Source organism: Lissotriton vulgaris, chromosome 3_1 (genome assembly GCF_964263255.1).
Source record: "Lissotriton vulgaris chromosome 3_1, aLisVul1.2, whole genome shotgun sequence".
NCBI classification, from domain to species: Eukaryota; Metazoa; Chordata; class Amphibia; order Caudata; family Salamandridae; genus Lissotriton; species Lissotriton vulgaris.
Window position 1 is genome coordinate 474,605,662 of NC_141689.1, and position 25,685 is coordinate 474,631,346.

General features: G+C 44.2%; 1 protein-coding gene across 1 annotated transcript in view; it reads left to right on the forward strand.

Moving 5' to 3' along the window:
* The window catches only part of NLN (neurolysin), a 282,536-nt gene that overhangs the window by 143,650 nt on the left and 113,201 nt on the right, over positions 1–25,685 (forward strand). The window contains exons 6-8 of the mRNA XM_086960698.1: positions 5,794–5,954; positions 9,986–10,121; positions 17,634–18,000. Coding sequence (XP_086816824.1) covers positions 5,794–5,954; positions 9,986–10,121; positions 17,634–18,000 — 664 coding nt within the window. The remainder of the gene's footprint in view (positions 1–5,793; positions 5,955–9,985; positions 10,122–17,633; positions 18,001–25,685) is intronic.

Here is a 25,685-nt window from a genome sequence, read left to right on the forward strand (position 1 = left end):
ATATACTACCTACCTGGGTTGTTTTGACCGGTTGTGCAGCACGGTTCAAGTTGCTGTACTCTGGCTACCCATAGTAGGTCTAAAGCAACATTTTTTAGGCCCATCCTGTGGATGGTACACTAGGTGCTGCAGTCCACAAGTCCTGGACACATTTTATATACCATATAAAAGGGACCAGTAGGCAAGTTAAATACATCAATTAGAGATAACTCAGTTTAGCCATGTTTATGGGGTCAGAGTGCATACACTGGGCACTGGACAGTGTAGAAAACCAGCAATGCAATTCAGCAAATAATGGGGTCACCACACCAAAAAGGGCCATTTTCTCACAATATTTTTAAAGGCAGATGTAAACTGGATGGTAAAAAAGTAACCTCAGGAACCCTCCACTACAAAGGTAAGGGGCTCATTCACAAATTCCATGCAATCTCTAGTCATTCAATTATTCAGGAACAAATTACAATACAAAGTAACCTAAACAGTCCCTAGAGACTCGAGTCCAGTCCAGGTCCAGTTGCTACTGGTCAGCTGTGCAATTTAGGGAAAAGGTCTCTTGCAGTTGTTGTGACCTTGTAGCCACCAGAAGGTTAGCCAAAAGAAGAAGATTGTTTTTCTCCCATTGACTTCTTTCGAAACTGGAATCAGGTCTGTTGTATTGTATGGGACTTGAAAGTCTGCTACTGCAGGATCGGATACCAGAAATCCAGGTACATGTTTTTTTTCACTTTACCTGGCAGGAGCATGGAGAAAGCACTATGGCAGTTAGAGAGTGCGTGACAAAAATGTTGTGCAGGAGCAGGTTAGTGGCCGTGAATACTACAAGTCTCCCTAGACCAGTCCCAGCCGAAGCCAGTCAAGGACTCGGGTTTTTGAATGCAAGGAGTTGGAAGCTGGGAGACGAGCCTTAAAATCGGTAGTCTCCCTTCGGAATCGGGAGGGTTGGCATATATGCGTAAGTCGTGTTCCTGCATCAAGTGGACTCCTGACTTGGCAATTACTATTTTCCCTCTACCTTTTCTGTAAACTATACCATGGCAGTTTAGGTGATTTGTGGTTGTTAACAGTTGGCATGTAAAAGAGGATAATGTAATGTGTGTGATTTGGACACTAGGATTGACGTGCATTATGAAGTAAACCTTGAGTTTAATGGTGGTTTGGAGAGGAAGTTAATGCAGTTGACAGTCAGGGCAATGTGTTCATGTTTTTAGGTCTTGCCTGTCGTTGGAGCATGCATGCGCTTCTCGCCTGCGAGAGCTATAGTCAACAAGTCAGTTTCGAGAAGGGTACTCGAGCCCCGCCCCTCATTTCCATTGGGTAGCGTCAGCATTTATCGTACACGCTGGCTTCCCATTGGAAAGGAGGGTTTTTTGTTGCCTCCCCTTGGCTTTTTGGTCCGGCCAACCCAGGCTGGCTCGCCTGCTTCATGGCTGTCGTGAAGACTTTTCTTATCTGCTTGTTTATTTAACAAGCAGGTAAGAAAAGTCTTCACAACAGCCGTGAAGCGGGTATGCTACAAGCTGGCTCCTCATTGGCAATTGCTCCTCCCTTCCCCCACCTAAAAGCAAACTTCCCAGAGTTGCGCTCGTCAGTGCGTGGGTGTCAGTAAGCTTGAGGTGCTGGTGCTGCGCTATATTCCTCCACAGTATGCCTCCTTGTAGTACTAATGACGAACTGCACAGCAGGGTCTCGCGAGTTTAACCAGCGAAAATGTTGCCAGAGACAGTTACCAACAAGCATTTACAATGCAACGGTCTCGCCTTTGCAAACGTTAGAGCTGTTGGCATTGTAAATGACAAAATTTGTATTTATGTGTTGGTTCTGAAAACAGATAAATAAATGGCATTGTCATTTACAATGCCAATAGCTTAATCTCTCGCAAATGCGAGACCTATTGCATTTGCACCCACACACAGAGCCACACGCAGCCACACACACAGAGACACACACACACACACGCACACAGCCTAACACACACACACACAGAGCCCAACACACACACACACAGAGCCCAGCACACACACAGAGCCCAGCACACACACAGAGCCCAACACACAATCAGAGCCCAACACACACTCAGAGCTCAGCACACACACAGAGCCCAACACACACACACACAGAGCCCAACACACACACACAGAGCCTATCAAACACGCACACAAAGCCCAACACACACACACACACAAAGCCCAACACACACACACACACAGCCCAAAACACACACACGCAGAGCCCAACACACACACACACACACACACACACAGAGCCCAACACACACAGAGACAGAGCCCAATACACACACACACACAGAGCCCAAAACACACACACACACAGACCCCAACACACACACACACACAGCCTAACACACACACACACACAGAGCCCAACACACACACACAAAGCACAACACACACACACACACACACACACACAGAGCTCAACACACGCACACACACACAGAGCCCAACACACACACACACACAGAGCCCAACACACACACACACACACACAGAGCCCAAAACACACACACAGAGAGCCCAACACACACACACACACACACAGCCCAAAATACACACCCAGAGAGCCCAAAACACACACACACACAGAGCCCAAAACACACACACATACACAGAGCCCAAAACACACACAGACAGAGCCCAACACACGCACACACACACACACTGAGAGCCACACATATAATCGAGCACAACCAGGGAACAGAGGCAAGAAAAGCGAGCACAACCAGGGAACAGAGGCAAGAAAACACAAGCACAGCCAGGGAACAGAGGCAAGAAAAGACGAGCACAGCCAGGGAACAGAGGCAAGAAAAGACGAGCACAGCCAGGGAACAGAGGCAAGAAAACAAGAGCACAGCCAGGGAACAGAGGCAAGAAAAGACAAGCACAGTCAGGGAACATAGGCAAGAAAACTTACCGGCTCAGGGAGGGGAGTCTCTGTCTGTTGCGCGGCCGGTCTCCCTTCCTCGCTGGTCGGCTCCCTCTTCAGAAGCGGCGAATACAAAGAACCGATGCAAACCGATACAAGTACACCGATGACTAATGCTTTCTCAAGGGCTGCCCAATATCCCTATCTGTAGGCTTGACAGCTGAGTGCAAGATTACAGGAACGCCACCCTATTAAAGCCCTTTTCTGCCATATTTCTGGACGAGGACAAAGCCCGGACACACACAATGGGCAGCTTCTGCAGGCAGGCAGTGCTGCGGGATTTACCGGGGCAGGTTCTCCGCCCAGCTTTCAAGTTGGGAATGCGGGAAGTAGGCTATCGTAGGAGGGGAGGTTCCTCTGGTCTGCACGGGGGCTGGAGAAGTAGAAGGGCCGCCTTACCTCGGACGTTGTTGTCGTCGATGTACGGCAGGGCGGTGGGAGTCACGTTGCCCAAGCCGGCTGCTGACAGCAGCGGCGAGCGCTCGTCAACCCCGTCGGCAGCCATGACTGCTGCAGCAGCAGCTTAGCCTACTCTGTCTAAGGGGGAGGGGCGAGGCAGGACTGGGAGACAGCCTCAGTCGTTAAGGTATTCGCACAAGGGAAGTGGGAGATTTCGGGGGAGGCCTGGCCGAAGAGAGACTCCCGGGACAGCCCTGGTGGAGGAAACCGGAGAAGGATCACACACTCCCTCCGTGTGTCACAAGGTCACGGAGTGAGACGTAAACACAGAGGGCAGGCGACAGGCATGGATCCCTGTTGGCACTGTGTGGTGCCGGTACCGGAACAAGCTGAGCACCGAGGGACAGACACTCAGAGAGCCCCAAGAACAGCGCAAGGGGGAAAGGACCACCATGTTTTTCCGAGGTCAAGCAGAAATGACTCGGAGAAACGTCATTTTCGGATTCAGGGTGTGTTTTTCTTTCCCATTGGCTGGAATGTAAAATTCCAGCCAATGGGAAGAGGAGAGAAAGAAACTAAAAAACACACCTTCGAATACCAAAAATACGGGGCTTAAATGGACAGACACACCTCTCCTCCAATGGCTGGCCTCCGTTTAGGAAGCCAGCCAATGGAGAAGAGGGGCGGGTTCAAGCCCCACTCTGAAAAACATAAGATCTCCCCAGCGAGACTGCGCAAGCGCAGCCTACGCAGGCTGAGACCTAAAAAGCACTCTTGTCCTGGTGCTCAAAGCGCTGCTCTCTCAAAGGACTTGGACCATTTGGTGCTGCTGACGAACCACACAGCAGGATTACCCTGAGCGCGGGGTGTGTTCCAGCCAGTCACCCGCAGTCCTGACTCATTGCGCTTCCCTCTCACACCCAAGCTGCTCTTCAGAGGAAGGAAAGTGATCTCACTTCAGCTGTGCTTGAATCGTGTCAGCCTTTTTTTTTCTTTCACTATTCTGTAACTTGTGTGTGTGTTTTTTGAAGGCGGTGCAACATGAACAAAGCTGCAACGCCCACAGTGTCCGGGGTCACAAACATGTAGTGACAGGAGGGGACGATCCGTTTGTGACCAGCGGTTCTGTTAACTTCTACTTCAAGGTCCCGCGCAGCAATTTACTAACATCTGAGCTCCTTCTAGCTCCTCAGATGCGCACAATATTCTGTTTCCAATCATTACCGTGTGTAGAAGGCCCTCCACATTGGTATACATTACCAAATGCACGTGAGGGAAAGGCCCTCCGAATTATCCCACTTGTATATTCTGGTTTAAAAAAATCTAGGCAGGCAGCACAGACAAAAATGTCACAAAGCCGCAGCACTTTCTCTGACTGACTGCAGATTGCTATGGGGGACAATGCTTAATTCGTGAAAGAAAGACTGCTGGGGCTCGAGTCTCTGCTCAGAAGTTGGCGGCTGCTAAGTTAAAGCCATTTGCTTTGCTAATGGTATTGTATAGCAAAGCAAATGGCTTTAACTTAATTAAAGGTGAGACCGATTGCATTTTTAATGCTTGTTTCTAATTATTTGTGTGAGGGCGTAGCTTTTTTGGCCTAGCATGTATGTGATGTCGAATGCTTCTGAAATGTCAATGATTACCAGAAGACACAGACATTTACTGCCCATCCTCAGTCATGCTCTAAATACCTTTAGTCTCCCCTTTCTGTGATGCTGGTTATATTTTTGATGGGAGGGTGGTAGCAGGGAAGAAAATGAGTTTGAGAGGTTACAAGAATAACATATTGCAGCTTGTACTCTCCTGCTTCCCATCAGTATTTGGTAGTACCTGAAGGTTACAGGCTGCATGACCCTGCACACGAGACATGATTACCCAAGAACTGCAACACGCAAAGCTACAGAGGCTTTGCGTGTTGCAGTTCTTGCCTAATCCAGTCGGACCCTGATGTGTCTTCTGCTTCCTCCACAATAACAAGCAGCAAATGCAGAGTCATCAGTGGTGGTTCCAGAGACACTGTAGGGAGGTTGGCTTTTAAACAAGTAGTTTCAGTCTCTGGAAACTACTTCTGAGTTTGAACATGACAATAAATACAGGAGCGAGGATAACTTGATGGATGTTATATGTTTATGGTTGATGATTTTCCCTTATGAGAGTCTTTTACTGTATTTAATATGAATATATTTCTTGCTAATAAGATTCGTGAATAATTTTTTAATATATTTTTTGAAAATTCTTTTTATTAAACAATTGGTCAATACATCTTCATATACAGTATACATACAGGGTGTGGTATAGCAACATTAGCTGAATGAGTATTTCAATTACAAGCAAGTATGTCTCGTTGTTCCTGAGAATATTTGAATATTTTAGTAAGTTCACAGGTAAGAAACATTTTGAAGTAAAGCATATTAAATGTGAATTATTTTCTTTCTGATTTGTAATTTTCAGAAGGTCTCCCAAGCAACTTTATTGACAGTTTGGAAAAAACAAATGGCAACACATATAAAGTTTCCCTGCAGTATCCACATTATTATCCAACCATGAAAAAGTGTTGTATACCTGAAACCAGAAGAAAACTAGAACTGGCTTTTAACTCCAGATGCAAAGAGGTACTCAATCAATTCAAAAGTATTTCTTTATCTTTGTAATATATTATTGAGTAAACATGATTTCTAAATGAACATTAGATATGTGCTGCAAAAGAAGCTTGTTATACCTTGGTTAATATGTAGATTTCATCACAATATTTAGCCTTTCTGTCAGTCATCAGCTTACATTGATTTTTCACCCACCTCATTGATAGGCTCTTCATAAAGGTTCATCTTCCAGTATTTTAGGATTATCTCAGAGACAGATGGCAGGCCAACCTGTCTTCTTTTGCAGTACTGCTTCCTCATTTCTTGATGGCCCACTGGATTTCCCAGTAGGGAGGTAGGTACTAATTTTGTTAACTTTAGCTCCAAAGTGGCTTTGATGCTGTGTGGAAAATATTTTAAGAGATGACAGCAATTAGCCTAATATTGGCATTTCTAAAGACCTATCGATCAACAGACTTGGAGTACATCGAGGGAGACAACACCAGGAACGTGTTGTGCAATGTATTTATGTGTAGGCACACTTTGTAAGTACTTGGGTAAGAATGCTTAAGCAATTTATCTACCTGATTCACTGTAAGTTTGTAAACACCTTTAAGAAAAACTGTTTGTAAGCAACCCATCTGTGCAGGCCATGGCCAGTTGTGCTAGCCTGTTAGCTCACATATAGAAGATTATATTGGGCATCCTGAGACCACCTTTTGTCAATGCATCTATGTCAGTCCCCATTCGGGGGCCACAGGCTAAGCAGGGCTACTCGGCCTCAGACGTGTGGGTTTGGGTCATTTGCCTCTGGTGTCCCAGGTTCCGTCCTATTATTGTTCCACAATCTGGCAATCTGGGCCGTGTTCTATCCCTTCCACACCTGTCTTTGAGTGGTAGTGAGGGAGGCATTGTTGGGGAGGTGGAAAGTCCGAAATTAACATTCAGCCAACAGTGCTATAACTGATTGTTCAACTCATTGCTTTACTTTAGAAAAGAAAAGTACTGTAGTACACACACACACACTTAAAATGGAATACTACACAGCAGATGATAACAGGTACAACTAAAGAACTCAGTGGTAGGGCTACTGCGTCTAGGGAGGTTCCCAGCCCCTTGCCTTTACTTCGGTGTCCATCCTCTGATAATTCGAGGTAGGTTCCATCTAGGGTTCTAGTGTTTATGCAGCACAAATCAAGGCTTGGGTGCAGATTGCACTTGTTCAGCATTAGAAGTGCCTACTTCAGTACAGTAATTTTCAAAGTTTCACCAATTGCAGGAATCAGTGTTCAAATTGTGGCCCGTGGGGAACCGGCAACTTGCTTCTTCACATGCTCCCATTTCTGGGAGGAGACGTGCTATCCCAGGAGCAGAGTCTTGTCAGTCCAGGCGAGCCATGGTGGGAAACTACATTGTGGAGTGCCCTCTAAGGTCCTCTGACATGAACACAGGTACTTGGAGTTTCAGGGGTCATACAAGACTGCTTAAGTCATTCTTAATTTCCAAACCCATTTCTGGGTCATGTGGTTATACTTTGCAGGTGAGCCACATCACTGGAGAGAGTGGGTGATCACAGTGGCATGTTGGATAGCTGTGGGCACACTTCTTGATAACAGTAGCGAGGATGTCACAGGCATACCTCTTGATCACAGATATGTGTTTGAATGCTGACACACTCCTTAGCACAGAGGCAAGGTCAGCTACAGTCACACTTCTTGATACAGCAGTGAGGTCTGCCAGAGATCCGAGAGTATGGGCCGGAACCACGATATTAAAGAGCCTGGCACCAACCATTCCTGGATCGCACAGATCACACCTAAGTCTTCTTTCTCCTGGAAGATCCCAACAGAACTTGTGTCTCACTGCTTCTAGCTTTCCCTTGATAGTTCCGCCTCCTGCAAGGTTGGCAGGCTCATTCCCTGTCTCAACTGATAGGCTGACTTCTCGATGATATGGGTCAGATGAGCAGCTTGTTTTAGCAATGCAGATCCTCATCCTTCACCTCTGGGAAGCTGGCTATTAGGCAGACACAGTTTTGGTTGCCCATCAGTCCTCTGCGTACTTTGCAGAGCACTCACACCCTTAGTCAAAGAGAACTTGGAACTGGAACTACAAGTGGGTTAGTGGCTCCCACCATTACACAGTCGAAGCAAAGCAGACATGTGGATCCACTGTCTATTCTTTCCGAACCGATTTCTGGTGGTTCCTCTTTCAAATGTGCTTTCGGGCTGCTCTATAGACATAGCATTTGTGCAGAGTGATGCTCCTCACAACAGGAAAGTCTCCAGCCTGGGTCACCCACAACAAAGGCACAAAGAGCCGTGAGCTTTCTGTACCTGGTTCAGGGGGAGCTCTTCCATTACCCCGGAGGAGCTCCCCCCCCCGTCCGTCTGCTGAAAGCCAGCAGAGACAAATGACAAAAATAAAATGATAAAAACATTTTTACTAGAATTGTATTTTTTATCCTGCTGGCTGCTATCAGAGGGAGGGGCAGGGCCATTCATACCGACGCTGCAGCACCTAATTGGAGAGGGGGAGTGGTGGGCACTGCTAACTCCGCATGACAGAGGGCTGACCAAACTGTCATGCACACTTAGCCTTTCTCCTACCCGAGCTGTGTTGTACAGCCAGTTGAAGAAACAAGACAGGCTCTCTCACAGTTTGTCTGAGCACTGAACCAAGGCACTCAGACCAATCCCAATGCTGCTCTCATGCTGGGAATAGTATTCCCATTCATGCTAGTATTCCCAGCATGAGAGCAGATCTGGGATTTGCATCTTTGAGCTTTGCAGTGTGCAGCAGTTCCTGTATGTCTGGTAGGCAAGGATGTGGAGCAAGGCGGAGGCCGTCAGAGCAGGTAAGTGCAATTTTATATATTTATAATTCTGTCTTTTTTTGTTTTTTTGTTTCCCCCCTCCCCCGCACCACTGCTTCTCAATATGAGCGACTGCCTCTCTAACTCCTCAGTGGGCTTAGTTTTTGTCCTTTTCTCAACCTTTCCTAGAAAGGCCTGCTACAAAATTCCTGGGCTTAGTCCTCTTCTTAGGATGGAGTCCTTAGCGGGCTGGCACTATGCGCTGCTTATGTGGGGCAGTGCACAGAGAACAATGTATTTTATTTCACTGACCTGGGGCATTCGCCTTGAGCAATTTAACACCATTCCCAAAGACGACTCCCGCCCGCCTTGAAGATTCTCGGTTGTAGTCTATACCACTTGCTGCATGCTTGTAGGGCAAGCAGGGATCTTACTGTGTTGGCACCCACTGGCCAGGGCATCAGCATGGTTGTAGAGTAGTATACTTTGAGGACTATGCGGGGGGCTCTGGAGTGGGCTGGGGGTGGAGCTTCCTTTTCTTTTCCTGCTCTTTTCCACGGTGCGGATTGATGGACATGGGGCAAAGTTCGCTGGCACCGGGTGGGAAGGAAGGTTGTGGGTAGCTGGTTGGGTAAGGGTCTGGTTAGTGTGTTATTTCTTTATACCTAAAAAGTATGGGTAATTATTCATTGCCCGCACTGGTCAAGAGCTGGAAAGTTACATGTGCTGTGCCCTTGTGTTTTTGGTTCAAACTGTTCTACACTTCCTTCTGTATTGCGAATGTCACGTGCACCTCTATGTCGATAACATTTTATTTAAAAAAAAATACTTATATGGCAGTCCTCTACAGAAACTATGAAGGTGGAATTGGCATTGGATGTATCAAATTAATTTGTGTGGCCCCATCAATGCCATTTTTAGCAGCATTGATTCCCCTGTGAGAGGGATGTCTGATGGCAGCAGCTTCACATTGTGAACCTTGTCGTCCCCCACCCTCTAAGTGAGGCATTAGACCATGGATAATAGTAGATAGTAGGTCTATCTCTTTTTGGCTGATGTCCTGTTAACCCCCTTTTCTAAATGAGTTTGGTAATTACACCAGACTACAAAGCAAATGTGCTGCTTGTAAATTGAAATTAATATGATCAGGAAAGGCATATTTCTAAATAATATAAGTTGACAAAATGCCGTCTCTCCTTTGTGTCACTGGACTCTCTTTCTTAAAATATCATATTTTTATATTTCTCAGGAAAACACAAAAATTCTTGAACAGCTGATCTCACTGAGAGCAAAATTAGCAGAACTTCTTGGATATAGCACTTATGGCAACTTTGTCCTGGAAATAAACATGGCTAAGAATACGAATAATGTGGCCGCTTTCCTAGGTAAGTTTGTCCATTGAGGTTTGGGTGTGGATCATGGTACATCTGTCATGTGATGCAAAAATAGGAAGCTAATTCAAAATAGGAACTGTTTTCATTCTTGCTTCAATATAAGGACATCTGTAGTGTTGCACTATTTGTTGGACGAGAAAGTCAAGCAACTTTGTAGAGAAATACACCTTTAACTTTTGAAACTTTGAACAATTGTCAATCATGATACTCTTGGGTGATTCTCATCCATGCAAATAAGTCTATCTTGCCCTCTAGTATAATTAATCCTCTTGTCATTTAATCCTTGTTCGTCTACAGCCCACAACTGCATACACTGCGGTATCAAAGTTTCCTATATGTTTTAAGGTTATTGTAATATTTGTCACCACCTCACACCCACGGGCATCGTTACTGAGATACCCTCTGGGTCTCCAGGGGTACATTTCACAGTAGTCCCCATCTTTTGATAAAAAGTACCAGAGCTCTTACTGAGAGGTCACAGCCATTTTAATGCTTTCAGATCCCGTAGCCACATTTCACTCAACTGCTATACTGTGCTAGAATCAAATGAGATGTAGCAGTACCAGATTTGACCATTGCATAACTATTCCTATTTGCATTAATCAAATGATGTTATGATTTGAATGAGTTTACTAACCTCAAAAGGATTGGCGAGAATATAGAATATTACCTGTGCTTCTCCAAAACCAACGGGCACCAATTTTAAATTATGAAAATTACTCATGAGGGGATAATATAAAGCAGTGGAGAGGGATAAAAATGCATATTAGAATAATAAGTTAAATAAAGGCACTTAATGCTTGAAGAACATATGCAAACATTTCCTTTGAACGAGAATGACAACTTTACTTCCATGGAATAAAATAATACTATTTCAAAACCTCATCAAGGACCGTGACGATTGTCTTCAACTTCAGAAAAGTTGTACTTTTTAGTATAGGTATTGGCAAACCCTCTCACTTTCTAAAAGTCTATTAACACTGCTCCTTTAGTCATTGTATGAATACAGGCTAATCTGTGGTGGCTGCTAGTGTTTACTTCCATAAGTGTTGTTTTTCAAGGTGCCATTTGACACAGACTTTAGATTCTAAATTGTGGAAATAGACTTATAGAATAAACACATTCCTTACTTTTGATATCTTTATAAACTCTATTTAGTAAATAGTGGTTCTCTTCTAGGGGATCCTCATTAATAGTCATAAGCACATGAATATTCCCGCCCATGCGCGGGACCCCGGAAACATATAAACATATATGTGGAAACCATATATGTAGCTCTATATAAACATATATATATATCCATATATATGTAACAATAAAAACACAATGAAGCCTTCCATAGACTAGAAACGCTGAGCAATGTTGAAAGAATTTCCCTTGCACATAAATGCAATTCCAATAAAGCAGGGAGAAAGAAAACACATTTGAAAACTGCTTTAATGCATAGCAGAAAACATAATCCTGAAAAGAGGAATGAAAGGACATTGCCAGCACATAGGCTGCATTGTAGAAACATCAGTGTAGAAAGATGAAACGCTAACGCACAGAAACACTCAGAATAAACTGGCACCGTGCCTTTAAGGCAGTCATGACGCCTAGCTTCCCATCATGCCTCAGGGGTGACAGTTAAGTCAGTTGTTTTTTCCGGCTCCTTCAAGGACCCTGGTAACTTCAGCTCTCAGTTTTTTTCTGATTTCTGTCAGAAATTACTACTTATTTTTGGTCAAAAACATTTTACTTTGATTTTTTTTGCTGTTGAAGTACTTTTCTGCTATTTTTGAGAGACTTGAGCATAGTTTTACAGTCAAATGTGCCCTCTCTTTTTGACTCTTGCCCTTCCTGTGGCAAGAAGAAGGCTAAAACAGACTCACATCCTGTCTGTATTCTTTGACTTCCTTCTAATCATGTTCCCAAGCTTGCCAGCAGTGCCAGTCACTGTCCAAAAGAACACTGAGGGACAGAGAGAGGGTTCGCCTCTAGGGGCTGGCTGAGAAGGGAAAAACACCTTCAAGAGGCAGGTCTTCGATGAAGAAGAGGAAAGAGAGAGCCAGATCTGCATCTAGAAGTAAGGTTCCAGTCTGCTCTCCATCGGCGTCTGGCTCCACGCCAAAAATACCTTAACTGCCAGTGAAAACGTCGACGAAGAGACCATCGGCGGCGGGCTCGCCGTCGAGAGAACACTGGTCGTCGACGAAGACTGCAGGTACGTCTGATCCTCCGCCGTCGTCAACTGGCGCCAATCGGCGTTGAGGAGTCGTTCTCTGTTGGTGCAGTCTCGCCCAACGTCGAGGGATAGATCTCTGCCGTCAATTCGGCGTTTGACGTCGAGACATGCTTCGCCGTCGCCGGTTCATCGGCGTTGAAGCAGGTGTCTCCGTTGCCTTTAACCAAGCAGCGGTCAGCGTCGTGACGTGCCTCGTTGGCACCAGAGGCAAGGCACTAAACTCCGCAGGTGTCGTCATCCAGGCGACGTTCAACGTGGAGGGCTAGATCTTCATTGATGATGAAGAAGGACTCGTCGTTGAGACCTAGGGTCAAGTATACTAGGCGTCGTTCGAAGTAGAGAGGGTGGTCTCCTTCGACATCGAGAAGTGTTCCGAACTCGACTCCGCCGGCTTCCAGTAGCCGATCAGCGTCAAGAGAGAGATCTGAAAGGCCTAGAGACACGATGTCGAGAAGGATTCCTCTGTTGATTTGTACTTCATTTGGTTCTCCTGCATGCTCAACGTCGAAGGTGAAGTCTGTCAGGTCCAGGTGTCTTCGACATCACATCATACCACGTTGAAACACAAGGAGAGGTCGACGTCGAGGAGAGGATTCGGCTATAAGGATTCACCAGTGATGGTGACACATAGTCAGTCGAAGTCGAGCCACTCCCCATCTATGTCGCTTCGTTCATCAAGACGCCGATCACGCTCCAAAGATCGCAGAGAGTCTTCTCATTCTATTATGAGCTCTCCCCCGGCGCTCTCGACGTCACACAGCTCTTCTGTTCATTCTCCACAGCAGACAAAAAGATCTTGAAGAGGCTCTCTACAGAGACAGCGATCTCCTTTGATTCATCTTTCACCCAGATGGCTTCAACCTCTCCATCACTGCCAGAAAGAACCCTCCGGGCATGCTCAGCGGCCTACCGACTATTCAAGACACACGAGGTGGCTACTTCCTCCTCACCTCCTCCAGACAAGGAGAGTAGAGCCCAGAATTCTTGGGGGAGAAAAGCCTGCGGCTCTGCAGCATCTTCTCTTAAGGTGTCTAGCGCTGCTGCCCTGCTGGGCCATTACAACAGGTCTTTATGGGATTAGTTAGAGCGTTTTAAAGAGAAGCTGCCAAAATAGGATCAACAAAACTTTGCAGAGATTCTTCAAGAAGTGGCGCTGGTAGCCAACCAAGTGATCAGCACAGCAGTGGATGGGGCTTCTTTGGCTGCACACTCATATGCACATGGAATATGTGCACGGAGGTCTTCCAGGTTGCGCCTAACAGCTTTGAAACCGGTAGTTCAACAGCGTATTTTAAATCTTCCATTCTCTGGTAACTCCCTTTTTGGATCCCACACTGACGAGGAGATGGCCAGAATGAAGGCCGAGTTGGATACACTAAAGGCTGTAGGCCTGGAGAAGAAAAAGGAGTTCAAACAACGCTACAGGCCCTATAACCGAAAAAATTACCAACACAGGGTTCAAACCCCTCATTGGTCGCAAAACAAATAAACCAAATCTCAATACCAAGGCCGTCGTTCCTCAAGAGGCAGAGGAGATTATCAACAACAGTCCTCTTCCACAGCTAAAACTCAAGGCAAGCAATGATTTTCTGCTTCCTCTAGCACCGTTGCACACTCCAGTGGGAGGAAGTACTTCAAATTGCATAAAAGAGTGGCTCAACATCACCAAAGATCAGTGGGTGCTAAATATACTGTGCAATGGATACGCGCTACGTTTCTGCGCGCCTCCAAGAGACATTCCTCCGGTAAGGTCACATCCTCAACACCTGAAACTGCTGCGTCAGGAAGTGTTGACCTTTCTGAAGAAACTAGCCATAGAAGAGGTCCCTTCTGCCAAGAGGGGAAAAGGAGTCTACTCCAGATATTTCCTTGTTCTGAAAAAATACCACGCAAACAAGTTCAGACCTCTCTGATCTTTGAGCAAGTTCATCCGTAAGGAGAAGTTTCGCATGTTGGCACTCCATCAAATATTTCCACATCTAAGGAAAGGAGATTGGACTTGTTCCTTGGATCTCCAAGATGCGTACTTTCAAATTCCAATTGCCCCACGACATCTCAAGTTTCTGAGATTCATGTTAGGCGCAAAGCTTTACTAGTTCAGAATCTTACAGTTCGGCCTCAAATCTGCCCCACGGGTATTCACGAAATGCATGGCAGTGGTGGCGGCAGCATTACATTGCCAAGGCCTGTTTGTGTATCTGTACCTGGACGACTGACTGTTGAAGGAATCATCTCCTCAAATGGTGCAGCACCACTACCACATCTACCTAGATCGCCTTCACCGCTTGAACTTCATGTGAACATGGAAAAATTAGTTCATCGGCCCACTCATTCCCTTCACAATCTGGGCTCCACCTTGGCCTCCGGCCTAGGAAAAGTGTTTCCTTCGGAGGAGAGACTGTTATCAATGAGAAATAAATGCAATATCATCCTTCAAGCACATCAACCATCAGTACAGCAAGTGGCGTCTCTACTGGGGTCAATGGCCTCTTGCATCTTTCTCATACCCAGCTCCAAATTGAGAATGAGACCTTTGCAGCAGATTCTGGAGAACAAATGGGACCAATCCTCGGGTCATTGGGAAGACCGAATTCTCCTCTCTCAAGATGTGAAGAAATTCATTCTCTGGTGGACTCAGCCAAAGAATCTTCTAATGGGAGTCCCATCCCTTCAACCTCTTCCAAAGCAATCCTTGATCACAGATGCGTCTCTTCAGGAATGGGGAGCGCATCTGGGTCAACTGCAGACTCAGGGAAGATGGACTAGTAAGGAGCAGACCTTTCATATCAACAAGTTAGAACTGGGGGCGCTTCATTTGGCCCTCAAGGCATTCCATCCATCGAGTTGGTCTGAGTTGATTCTGATACAAACGGACAATACAACCACCATGTATTCCTTAAACAAATAAGGTGGAACACACTCTTGCCCTCTGTCTATGGAATCTCAAGCGATCTGGCACTGGCTGCTGGCCAGGAACCTCTCGATCATGGGGTGCACCTGCCAGGAGAACATAACGTGCGAGCAGACGCTCCCAGTCGACACTTCAGAGAACAAGAAGACTGGGTGCTCAACGACGAGGTGGTGGCGGACATTTTTCATCAATGGGGTCGTCCATCCATCGACCTCCGACGATCTAAACCGAAAATGGCACGCCTTTGCATCCAGATTTTACCAACCAGGAAAGAGAGGGAATGCTCTTTTGATAGACTTGTCCGGGACGTTTGCATACGTCTTTCCGGTGCCTTCCGAAGGTGGTGACCAAGCTCATGTGATCCAGGATGAAGATGATCCTGATAGCACCGGACTGGCCTCGCCAATGGCGGTATCCAGACCTATTATAACTCTCGATCTGTCTGCACAGGAGACTCCAGTGCAGGCCGGACCTTCTGACCGAAATGGGAGGGAAGATTTTGCACCCCAGCCTTCCCTCGCTGAGCTTGGCAGCATGGCTCCTGAGGTCCTGCAGTGCGGACATTTGAACCTTTCTCAGGACTGCATGGACATTTTGAGGGAGTCAAAGAGACCATCCACAAGAACCTCTTTCTCTTTTAAATGGAAAAGATTTTACTTGTGGTGTATGTGTAATGGTTGTAGTCCAACTAGCGGGCAAGAAGAGGTAATCTAGCCGTATCTGCTACACTTGTCCAAATCTGGTTTGAAATACACTTCCATAAAAGTTCATTTGGCGGCCATTACAGCCTATAGAAAATCACCTAACCAACCTTCTTTCTTTCAACTTCAGGTGGTCAAGGACTTCATTCAGGGGTTGAAGAAGGTTTGTCCCACCCCCAATCAGACAATTTCTCTCCCCTCTTTTTTCCCAATCCTGCTACACGAGCAGAAAGGTCTCTTTACTCTTTAGACCTCAAGAGGGTTTTCAAATTCTATTTGGAGGTAACAAAATCCATTAGAAAGGCTGATTAATTGATTGCAAACTACGTATCTGTTAGGACACGCTTTCCAGCCTCCAAACGATCCATTTCAAGGTGGATAGTGTCCTGTATTAAATTGGCTTACCAATTAGCGAACCAGCCACTGTTAGCCTTCCCTAAAGCTCTCTTTACTAGGGGAAAGGCTGCTACAATAGCTTTCTTACACAATGTACCGAAGACCGAGATTTGCAAGGCTGCAACTTGGAAGTCGGTTCATATGTTTACCAGGCATCACTGTCTGGATTCTGACTCCAGCGCGGATACCCAAGTAGGCCAAGCCTCCTTGAGGAATCTGTTCCAGTGCTAGCTTAATTGGAGTCTTTGAAATGTTTTTTTTAACAATGTATCTTTATTTTACACTAGTCAATTGCCCGCAGGATGAGGGGATTGGCTTGCTATTCTATTCATGTGCTTATGACTATTGATGATGATCCCCTGGAACAGAAGGATAAGCTACTTACCTGTAATCCTAGTTCTCTTCCAGGGGTATCCTAATCAATGTCATAAGCAACCCACCCGCCTCCCCGGGCAAGTGATCAAGATACATATCATCTCTTTGTGCCCTGGACTTCGGGTCTCCGCAAAGAACTGACCTAACTGTCACCCCTCAGGCATGATGGGAAGCTAGGAGTCATGACTGCCTTAAAGGCACAGTGCCAGTTTATTCAAGTGTGTCTCTGTGGGTTAGCGCTTTAGCTGTCTACCCTGATGTTTCTACAATGCAGCCTATTTGCTGGCAATGTTCTATCATTCCTCTTTACATGATTATGTTTTCTGTTGTGCATTAAAGCAGTTTTCAAATGTGTTTTCTTTCTCCCTGCTTTATTGGAAGAATTGTATTTATGTGCAAGGGAAATTCTTACAACATTGCTCAGCGTTTCTAGTATATCGAAGGCTGCACTGTGTTTCTATTGTGATATATATGTATATATATATATATATATATATATATATATATATATATATATATATATCTACATATATGGTTTCCACAAATATGTTTCCGGGGTCCCACCCGTGGCACTGGAATATTCATGTGCTTATGACTTTGATGAGGATACCCCTGGAAGAGAACTAGGATGATAGGTAAGTAACTTATCCAAATGCATTTCGGAAAAGACGGATTCACCATCACAGTAGTGACCGTGTAATCCTTGACAGTAAAACCCTTTTTTGTGCCAGATTTAAAATCCACCACATGTTAATGGAATTCAAATTTGCTTTGTTTGAAAAAAAGATCTCCCACATTAAGTGTAATGCAGTATATTGTAATATAATGTAATTGTGCTGCCAACTAAGTGTTAACATTCTGAACTCAACTGAAAGCTTGTTTTCTTTCCTCTCCAGATGGTTTAAATAAAAAATTAAGGCTTTTGGGAGAGCAAGAGAAAAATCTAATTTTAGAGCTGAAGGAAAAGGAGTGCAAAGAAAGAGGCTTTGAATTCGACAGAAAAATCAATGCGTGGGATCTGCTCTATTATCTCACACTGATAGAAGAGATCAAATATTTTGTTGATCAAGAGAAGCTGCGTGACTATTTCCCTATCGAAGCAGTTAAGCATGGCTTATTTAACATTTATCAGGAGCTGCTAGGACTGGCCTTCGAACCTGTTGAGGACTTTCATGCCTGGGAGAAGAGTGTAGAACTGTACACTGTGAAAGACCAGGACACTGGCGAAACCTTAGGCCAGTTTTATTTGGACTTGTATCCAAGGTAATTCTCAGACTCCAATCACTTTCAATGTTCAGGTAAATATTAACAGCAATGAGAACATTTGTCTGACAAGAAGAAATATTGTGGATAGCAGGTAAAGCTTAGAATGCATTATGTTGGTGTCAATAATAGTGGCTTGTGATCAGTAGCCCACAATGTTTTGTGTCAGGAAATATTCTGTCAAGGTGCCCACTAATCTCTCTGAGACCACCCATGTCTAGTATGCCAAAGGGCAGGCTTAGATCACATGAATAAAGTAAATGGACGGGAAGGACACCGGTCTAAGTACCCCCTCGCGGACATGACCCATATTAAGCCAACCAGATTCCTAGATATTTTCAAGTCTCTCATTTGTCGCTTCAAGCCTAAATAAGGAAGTAGTGCCATCCACCTGTGTAATGTTGCCCTCAGAAAAAAAAAAACAGATCTACTCCACTTTGTGCGTCGGCTAGAGAGGTCTCCATATTTGTTAAACATTGACGGCATTGCATGCAAATCTTCTTTTAAATACACCACTGCATCATCAGCATATAATGGCACAACATGATTATGTCTCCAATAAATATTACCATTCCAATAAGTCGGTTGCCGGTGTTTCCCCTCTCCCAATATCCTTTAGTAAAGCAGCTATTCAACTCTAGCAAGTGGTGTCTCCAGTACCTCGCCCAACTCGGAAAAAAGCAGCTGTGCTCCTTCCATGTAGTCTCAGATCTCTTCTACATATGGGAGAAACAGTTATGGATATGAAGTTTGTAGATAACTACTGAACACCTTATTACTTACCACTTGTGTGTGTTCAGTCTGCAGACGATCATTATTGATCTATACTATACCATCTCACAGAGTCTCCTTTCTTAGCGCCAATATCCTGCCTTACCTGTCACCATCTCCATGGAGTGTTAACAAAATACAAGGACCACCCTTTATATCTATGAGAACCAGGGTGCTTCTGATCTACTGTAACAGATAGGACTCAGTCATAGAAATACCCCTTTATGTGATTCCAACATATTAGCCTTACTTAGTTCTTTCACTCAATATTACATGAAACAAAACCTATTTCGACAAGAGAATCCATATCCATGAATTTTACCAGAAAAGTAAATGGCTCAATATATACAATGTAACAATAGAACTGATGATGCAGTGTATGTGTGTGTGTGTGTGTGTGTGTGTGTATATATATATATATAACACTATATAATGATTATTGCCATGATCAACATGTGTTTGGACAATAATGTCTTTTTGTTTTCTAACCAGTTGGTTCAGCAGACCAGGGGAGTGGCTATGGGGGCCTGCTTCTCTCCCAGTTATGCCTGTCTGCATATGGGCTACTGGGAGGAGCAGGTCCTCTTACCCAACTTCAGTACCATCATGAATTCCAAAGTGAAAAAATGGTTGAGGTATATTGACAACCTCTTTCTGATCTGGGATGGATCTGCCAGTAAAGCTTCTAAGTTTATAGATGAACTCAATGTAAACAATCTTAATTTAAAATTCACTAGCAGCATAAGCGCCACGTCCATCGTCTTCCTTGACGTTGAGATCTTTGTTGACAACGGAAAGTTGGAGACTAAGCTCTATCGCAAACCAACAGCGGGCAATACAATGTTGCATGCTGCCAGCCACCATCCGGCGCACCTGATACGAAGCATCCCCTACGGGGAGATGCTTCATATTAGGAGAATTTGTAGCAGTGACACCGAATGCCACAAGGCGCAAATGGAGTGCAAGGCTAGGTTCACGAACAGTGGGTATAGCACTGAAACCATAGACAGGGCGATCAGTAGAGGTAACTTTCATGACAGACAGCAATTGCTGGTACCTGCAGCAACAATCAACAATGTTTCTAATTTAACAGCAACTAGCGAGACACGCATCATATTCGGCTTCAGTAACCAACATCAGGCTATTCACAGGATTGTGAAAAACAACTGGTCTCTCGTAACTAGTGATCCGGTTGTTGGCAAGTTGGTTACAGGAAAACCGATTATAACATACAGGAAAGCTAGATCAATGCAGGACAGTCTTGTCACCAGTAGCCCCGAGGTTAGAACCACGATTTTGTGGCTAAACAGCAGTTAGGGCTTTTTGAAATGCGCAACCTGCAAGGCTTGCAGGAAAGGTGTGAGCAGGACAGAGTACACAACCCTGTTCAGTACGATTCCTACTAAGATCAGACATATATTGACTTGTAGGACGGAGTTTGCTGTATATGTGTTGGAATGTCCCTGCGGTCTGAGGTACGTGGGGAGTACCAGACCGCAGGTGTACAAACTGATCCTGCAACACCTAAGGGCCATTTCCAATGCAGATGCAGCTTACCCTGTGGCGCGCCACTTTGAGGAATGTCATGCCACTTGGTTGAGGTATTTTGTCATCGATACTGTACCCCCCCAGAGAAGGGGTGGGGACCGTGAAGCCCAGTTGCGTAAACTGGAAACAAGGCACATTATCCTGCTCGACACCAAAATGCCGAACGGTCTCAATGCTAGTGAGGATTGTTACACCTACTTATGAAGAAACCTGTATTAGATAGCAATGATGAACTTACAGTATGAATATGCAAGTTACTTTATGAAAATTGCTGCTTTCCACACCCATATACAATATATGATATTTTAAATCACTTATTTTCTTATCTCACTGGTAGCACTACGTTTTAATAACCATTACTTACTATGTATTTAAATTTACTTGCACAGCGGTATTTTGCACAGACCGTTATGCCCACTTGGGCATTATTAAGCATTTTTTCTCACAGTAGATGAAAGGAAATGTTTTAGCATCCGTGTTGTAGATAATGATGAAATAGCGTTTGCACACAGTTAGCCATGTTTTATACAACTGTTTCTTCTATGGATATTTTTCGTTGGTTTTCAGCAATGATATTGAATATTTATATTTTAAAACATTTTAAATATTTATATGTTTTAATATTATTCCCAATTGCTGTGATAACTAAATCTGTATATTTATGTGCAAAATTTGGGGTATTCACCCATGAGGAAAATGTGGCATTTTAAAAATCCCCACCGGGAGCCTTCTCACATTATGTGAGTATGGTGTTGAGTATTTTTTCTACGTTCATTCAGTAATGGCACTTTGCACTCTATGACGGTGTCATGTGATCAAGGCCTCGTTAGGCCGAAACGCGTCATGGCGGAGTGGTGTTGGGCTTAATAAATTAACACGCACCATCATTGGGTTTGCCTCGTCTTTTTCTCAGCTGGATGTGCTGTTTTGGACGTCAACGTACTATATATATATATATATATATATCCACTGTCGGGTTTTAACAAAATGTTCCCTCTAGTTACAAAAGGATTAAAAAATAGTCAATGTAATTTGCAATTGGTTCTAAAATAAAAACCAAAAGATGCCCCCAGGACGCCCAATTTTATCTGCGAAGGGCTTTCTCCTAGAACCAATTGCAAATTACATTGACTATTTTTTTAATCCTTTTGTAACGTGCCTAGATTCCTACATACAGGATACAAGTGATCTACTGAGAAAATTAGAAAATACACCATGGCAAGATACATATCAACTGGTATCAATGGACGTCATATCCCTATACACAAACATTGGGAATTACATATGCCTCAAAGCATGCAACTTTTTCCTGAATGATAGAAGTATGGAATTTGGAAACCATAATCGGATGTTATTGGAAATGATCACCATATGTCTAACAAAAAATGTCTTTATGTTTGGAGAAGAAATATATTGCCAAAATAGCGGGACAGCTATGGGATTTTCCTTCAGTCCCAGCTACGCCTGTTTAACGATGGGATGGTGGGAGAAGGAGGTGGCGTGGAAGAGCAGTAATGAAGAACTAGTAAATAAAGTCGACAAGATATATTGATGACTTGCTAATCATTTGGGATGGTAGTAAAGAAGAATTCCTGGAATACTTTGAGATCATGAACAATAGTATACCACATTTAAAATTCAGTTATGCGATAAGCAATGAGCGAATAGTATTCCTGGACACAGAGATCCATGTAAGGGAGAACCAAATTCAGACCACACTACATCGCAAATGTACTGCAACTAATGCCACCTTAGAAGCCACAAGCTTCCACCAACAATCCCTCATTTCAAGTATCCCCTACGGGGAATTTCTGAGGATTTGTCGAATCTGTAGTGAAAATGATGAATGGTTCAAACACAGTGCTGCAACCACTGACAGGTTCAAAAGATGGAAATATAACAAAGGCGTAATACAAAAATGCTAGGACAGAACAAATCAGAAAACTAGAGAAGAGTGCCTAGTAAAAAAACAGAAGGAATATCTTGGTGAATCAGAGCCTATACGGATGATTATGGATTTCTCAAACGAAAGTAAGGAAATAACTAACATTTTGAAACGTAATTGGAAAATCTTACAGCTGGATGAGACAGCCAAAAGTATCATGGGAAACCATCCAACAATTACGTATAGAAGAGCAAAAAATCTGAAGGACCATTTGATCCACAGTCATTTTAAAAAAAAAACAAAAAAAAGAGGTATGATTAAAAACGACTGGATTTGTAAAATGTTATGCATGCAAGGCGTGCCAAATAGCAAAACCAACAAAGAAGGTGCAAATGGCAAACAAAAAATCATGGGAAATCAGAGAACTAATTACTTGCAAAACAACACACGTAGTATACATAGTGGAATGCCTGTGTCCAATGCGATATGTGGGCAGTACTGTGTGTGAATTAAAAAAGCGAATTCTGGAGCACGTTCGAGCTACCATCCATCACGACAGAGCAAACGAGGTAGCCAAGCACATGGAACAATATCACCAAAGTGATTGGAATCAATTAAAATTCTTTGGAATTGAAAGTGTCCCCAAAAAAGAGCGAGGAGGGGACAGAGAAAGACTTCGGAGGCAGAAAGAGTCGCGCCATATCCTGAACCTCAGAACCCTTACCCCGAATGGGTTAAATCTGTCGGAAGAACTTTATATACATTTATAAATACTTTGCTTCCCTTAATGAACTTTTGCTAAATATTGTATTTAATGAATTAGGAAATCCATTATGGAAGAGGAACATTGAAGAATGTGAAATGTTAATTGAATAATTGAGTCATAATTCAGTATACCTTAGCGGGTTGGAACTTCTAGGAGAGCAATACACTTTTCATGAATATTAACATGGATAAGCCATTGTGGAAATGCACCGTTGAAAGGCAATAAGATCGTTTGAAAAATGAATATGATAATGTAATCCCACTAGAGGGAACCCATTTGCCATAATCCTATTGTGAAAAACGCCTGGTTTTAGGATGCGTTTAAAACGGTAAAGAAATTGTTTGAAAAGTGTAACACATGACGAAAAATCCCACTAGAGGGAACATTTTGTTAAAACCTGACAGTGGCTAAATATGCCTTGGTTTACGATGTTTTTGGTAAATCGTCCCATTAGAGGGAATTACTTAACACCTAAAGGTCATCAAATATACAACAACCTGCTTAAGTAAAAATGTGAGTAATCAGTGAAAAGTACAATAATGAGTGAAATAGAATTGCATAAATAATAAAAACTACATCTCCCATAAAGCATAGTGGCACTGACCATCCCCCAAACAGGAAGTGATGTGATGTATTATGAACTACATTAGGTAGGGGGGGCCAAGTAGTCAGTTGATCGTGAGCAAGGTATTTGGACATACCGAAATGCGTTGATCTTAAACATCTGCCTTTGCTGAAAATCTAGGAAGATGTAAAAAAAAAAAAAAAAAAAAAATTGAAAAACGACCTGTGGAGTGCGACCCGTTTGTTCCTCCAGCCTGGAGGAATTGTGTGGAAAAAAAAAATATATATATATATATATAGATCACGGACTTGCATCAGGTGTGCAAACATCTTTGTTGGAGGTGGAGCTTGTTTGGGATTACCCAAATAAAAGTCAGGACGTGTAAAGGTGCAAGGTTTCAGATCGTGACTGTTTGGGCGCTGAAGAAGGCATTTACATGCCGAAATGCATTCGCCACAGCCAGTGAATAAATAAGCTTCCTTGGTGTTCCCCTCTGTGGCCTCTGCTTTCTTTCGTTTGGAGAAAGGTGTGTTGCATCAATTCCACGTCGGCCAGAGACGTGCTTCAGAGGCCCCTGCTTCTTTAAGAGGCCCGGACTACACTGGCATCCTGCTCCATGCAGTCTTGTGTTACCGAGTTATCGGACAGTCTGGGAATGCCCGGGTGCTGGGAGAAGAAGCAGATGGTTTTGAGGCATTCCGCCTCATGCTGGGCGGCGAGCATTGTCTGGCTGTCCCCATTGAATTGGACTCCTGAGCATCAAGGTTGGAGCAGTTGGGGACCCGAGGACGCTGTGTTCACTGATCCGAAAAGCAGGAACATTTTGTCTTGAACTTTGCGCTATGTCCTGCCTCAAGCGCACCATTTGGCATGATTTCCCCCACCCACATCTTACCTGGGAGCCTCATCGTGCATTCTGGGTCCTGCAGTCCAAAGAAGATCACGGACTTGCATCAGGTGTGCAAACATCTTTGTTGGGGGTGGAGCTTGTTTGGGATTACCCAAATAAAAGTCAGGACGTGTAAAGGTGCAAGGTTTCAGATCGTGACTGTTTGGGCGCTGAAGAAGGCATTTACATGCCGAAATGCATTCGCCACAGCCAGTGAATAAATAAGCTTCCTTGGTGTTCCCCTCTGTGGCTTCTGCTTTCTTTCGTTTGGAGAAAGGTGTGTTGTGTATATATATATATATATATATATATATATATATATATATATATATATATATATATATATATATATATATATATTATATATATATATATAGAGAGAGAGAGAGAGAGAGATACTACAAGCTGCGGTTGTACAATCATTCAATTTCATTTGCCATTTACTTCTTTGGTAAAAATTTCTTTTTTTTTCCAAAACCTTTATTGAAGAATTACAAGACAGGTACAGTACACTGGGCAACAGATGAACGTAAATCGACACATTGGAAGTCAAGTATATAGTAATAAATCAGCTGTTCCTTACAAGAGACATTAAGTTGTAAAGGCATAGTACACAGACATAAAAAATAAGGGGGCCCTCCGCACAGGGGGGCTCCAACACCACTCTTTGGTTAAAGATGAGGGACACAAGACTGAACCTAATATAGGAGGGGGGGAAGACAGGCACCGGACAGCACCGGTGGCCGCTGCAGGAAAAGAGCCGGCGGGGAGCGCGGGAGAGGTGGCGCCGTTGGGAAGGGAACGGGAATGGAGTTACGTCACCGGAGGACCCCAGAAATCAACTGGTTTGGGACCTGGCGGGCATTAAGTCCCAAAACTCCGATAATATAGTCTGACACCGGGAGGCGTCCTCCAGCCAACTGTTAACCCTGGGTGCAGGCGTACGACCCCAGCACATGGCCACCCTACGCCGGGCCAAGACCAGCGGCATCGCAATCAGGCGGCGGGAAGCACCTGGACAGAATTTTACAAAACCAAGTAGGTACAGAGTGGGGTCAGGGGACACTGTAGTACCAGTAATAGTCGAGACTGTGGCACACTCACCTTGCCAGAATTCGTAGACCCTGGGACACAACCATGCCAGATGCGCGAAATCAGCAGCAGGGGCGTCGCAACGCATACAGTTGTCATTAGGTATGAGCCCGAGCTTGTGGAGCTGAGCAGGGGTGCGATTTATTCTATGCAGGAACTTAGTGTTCGA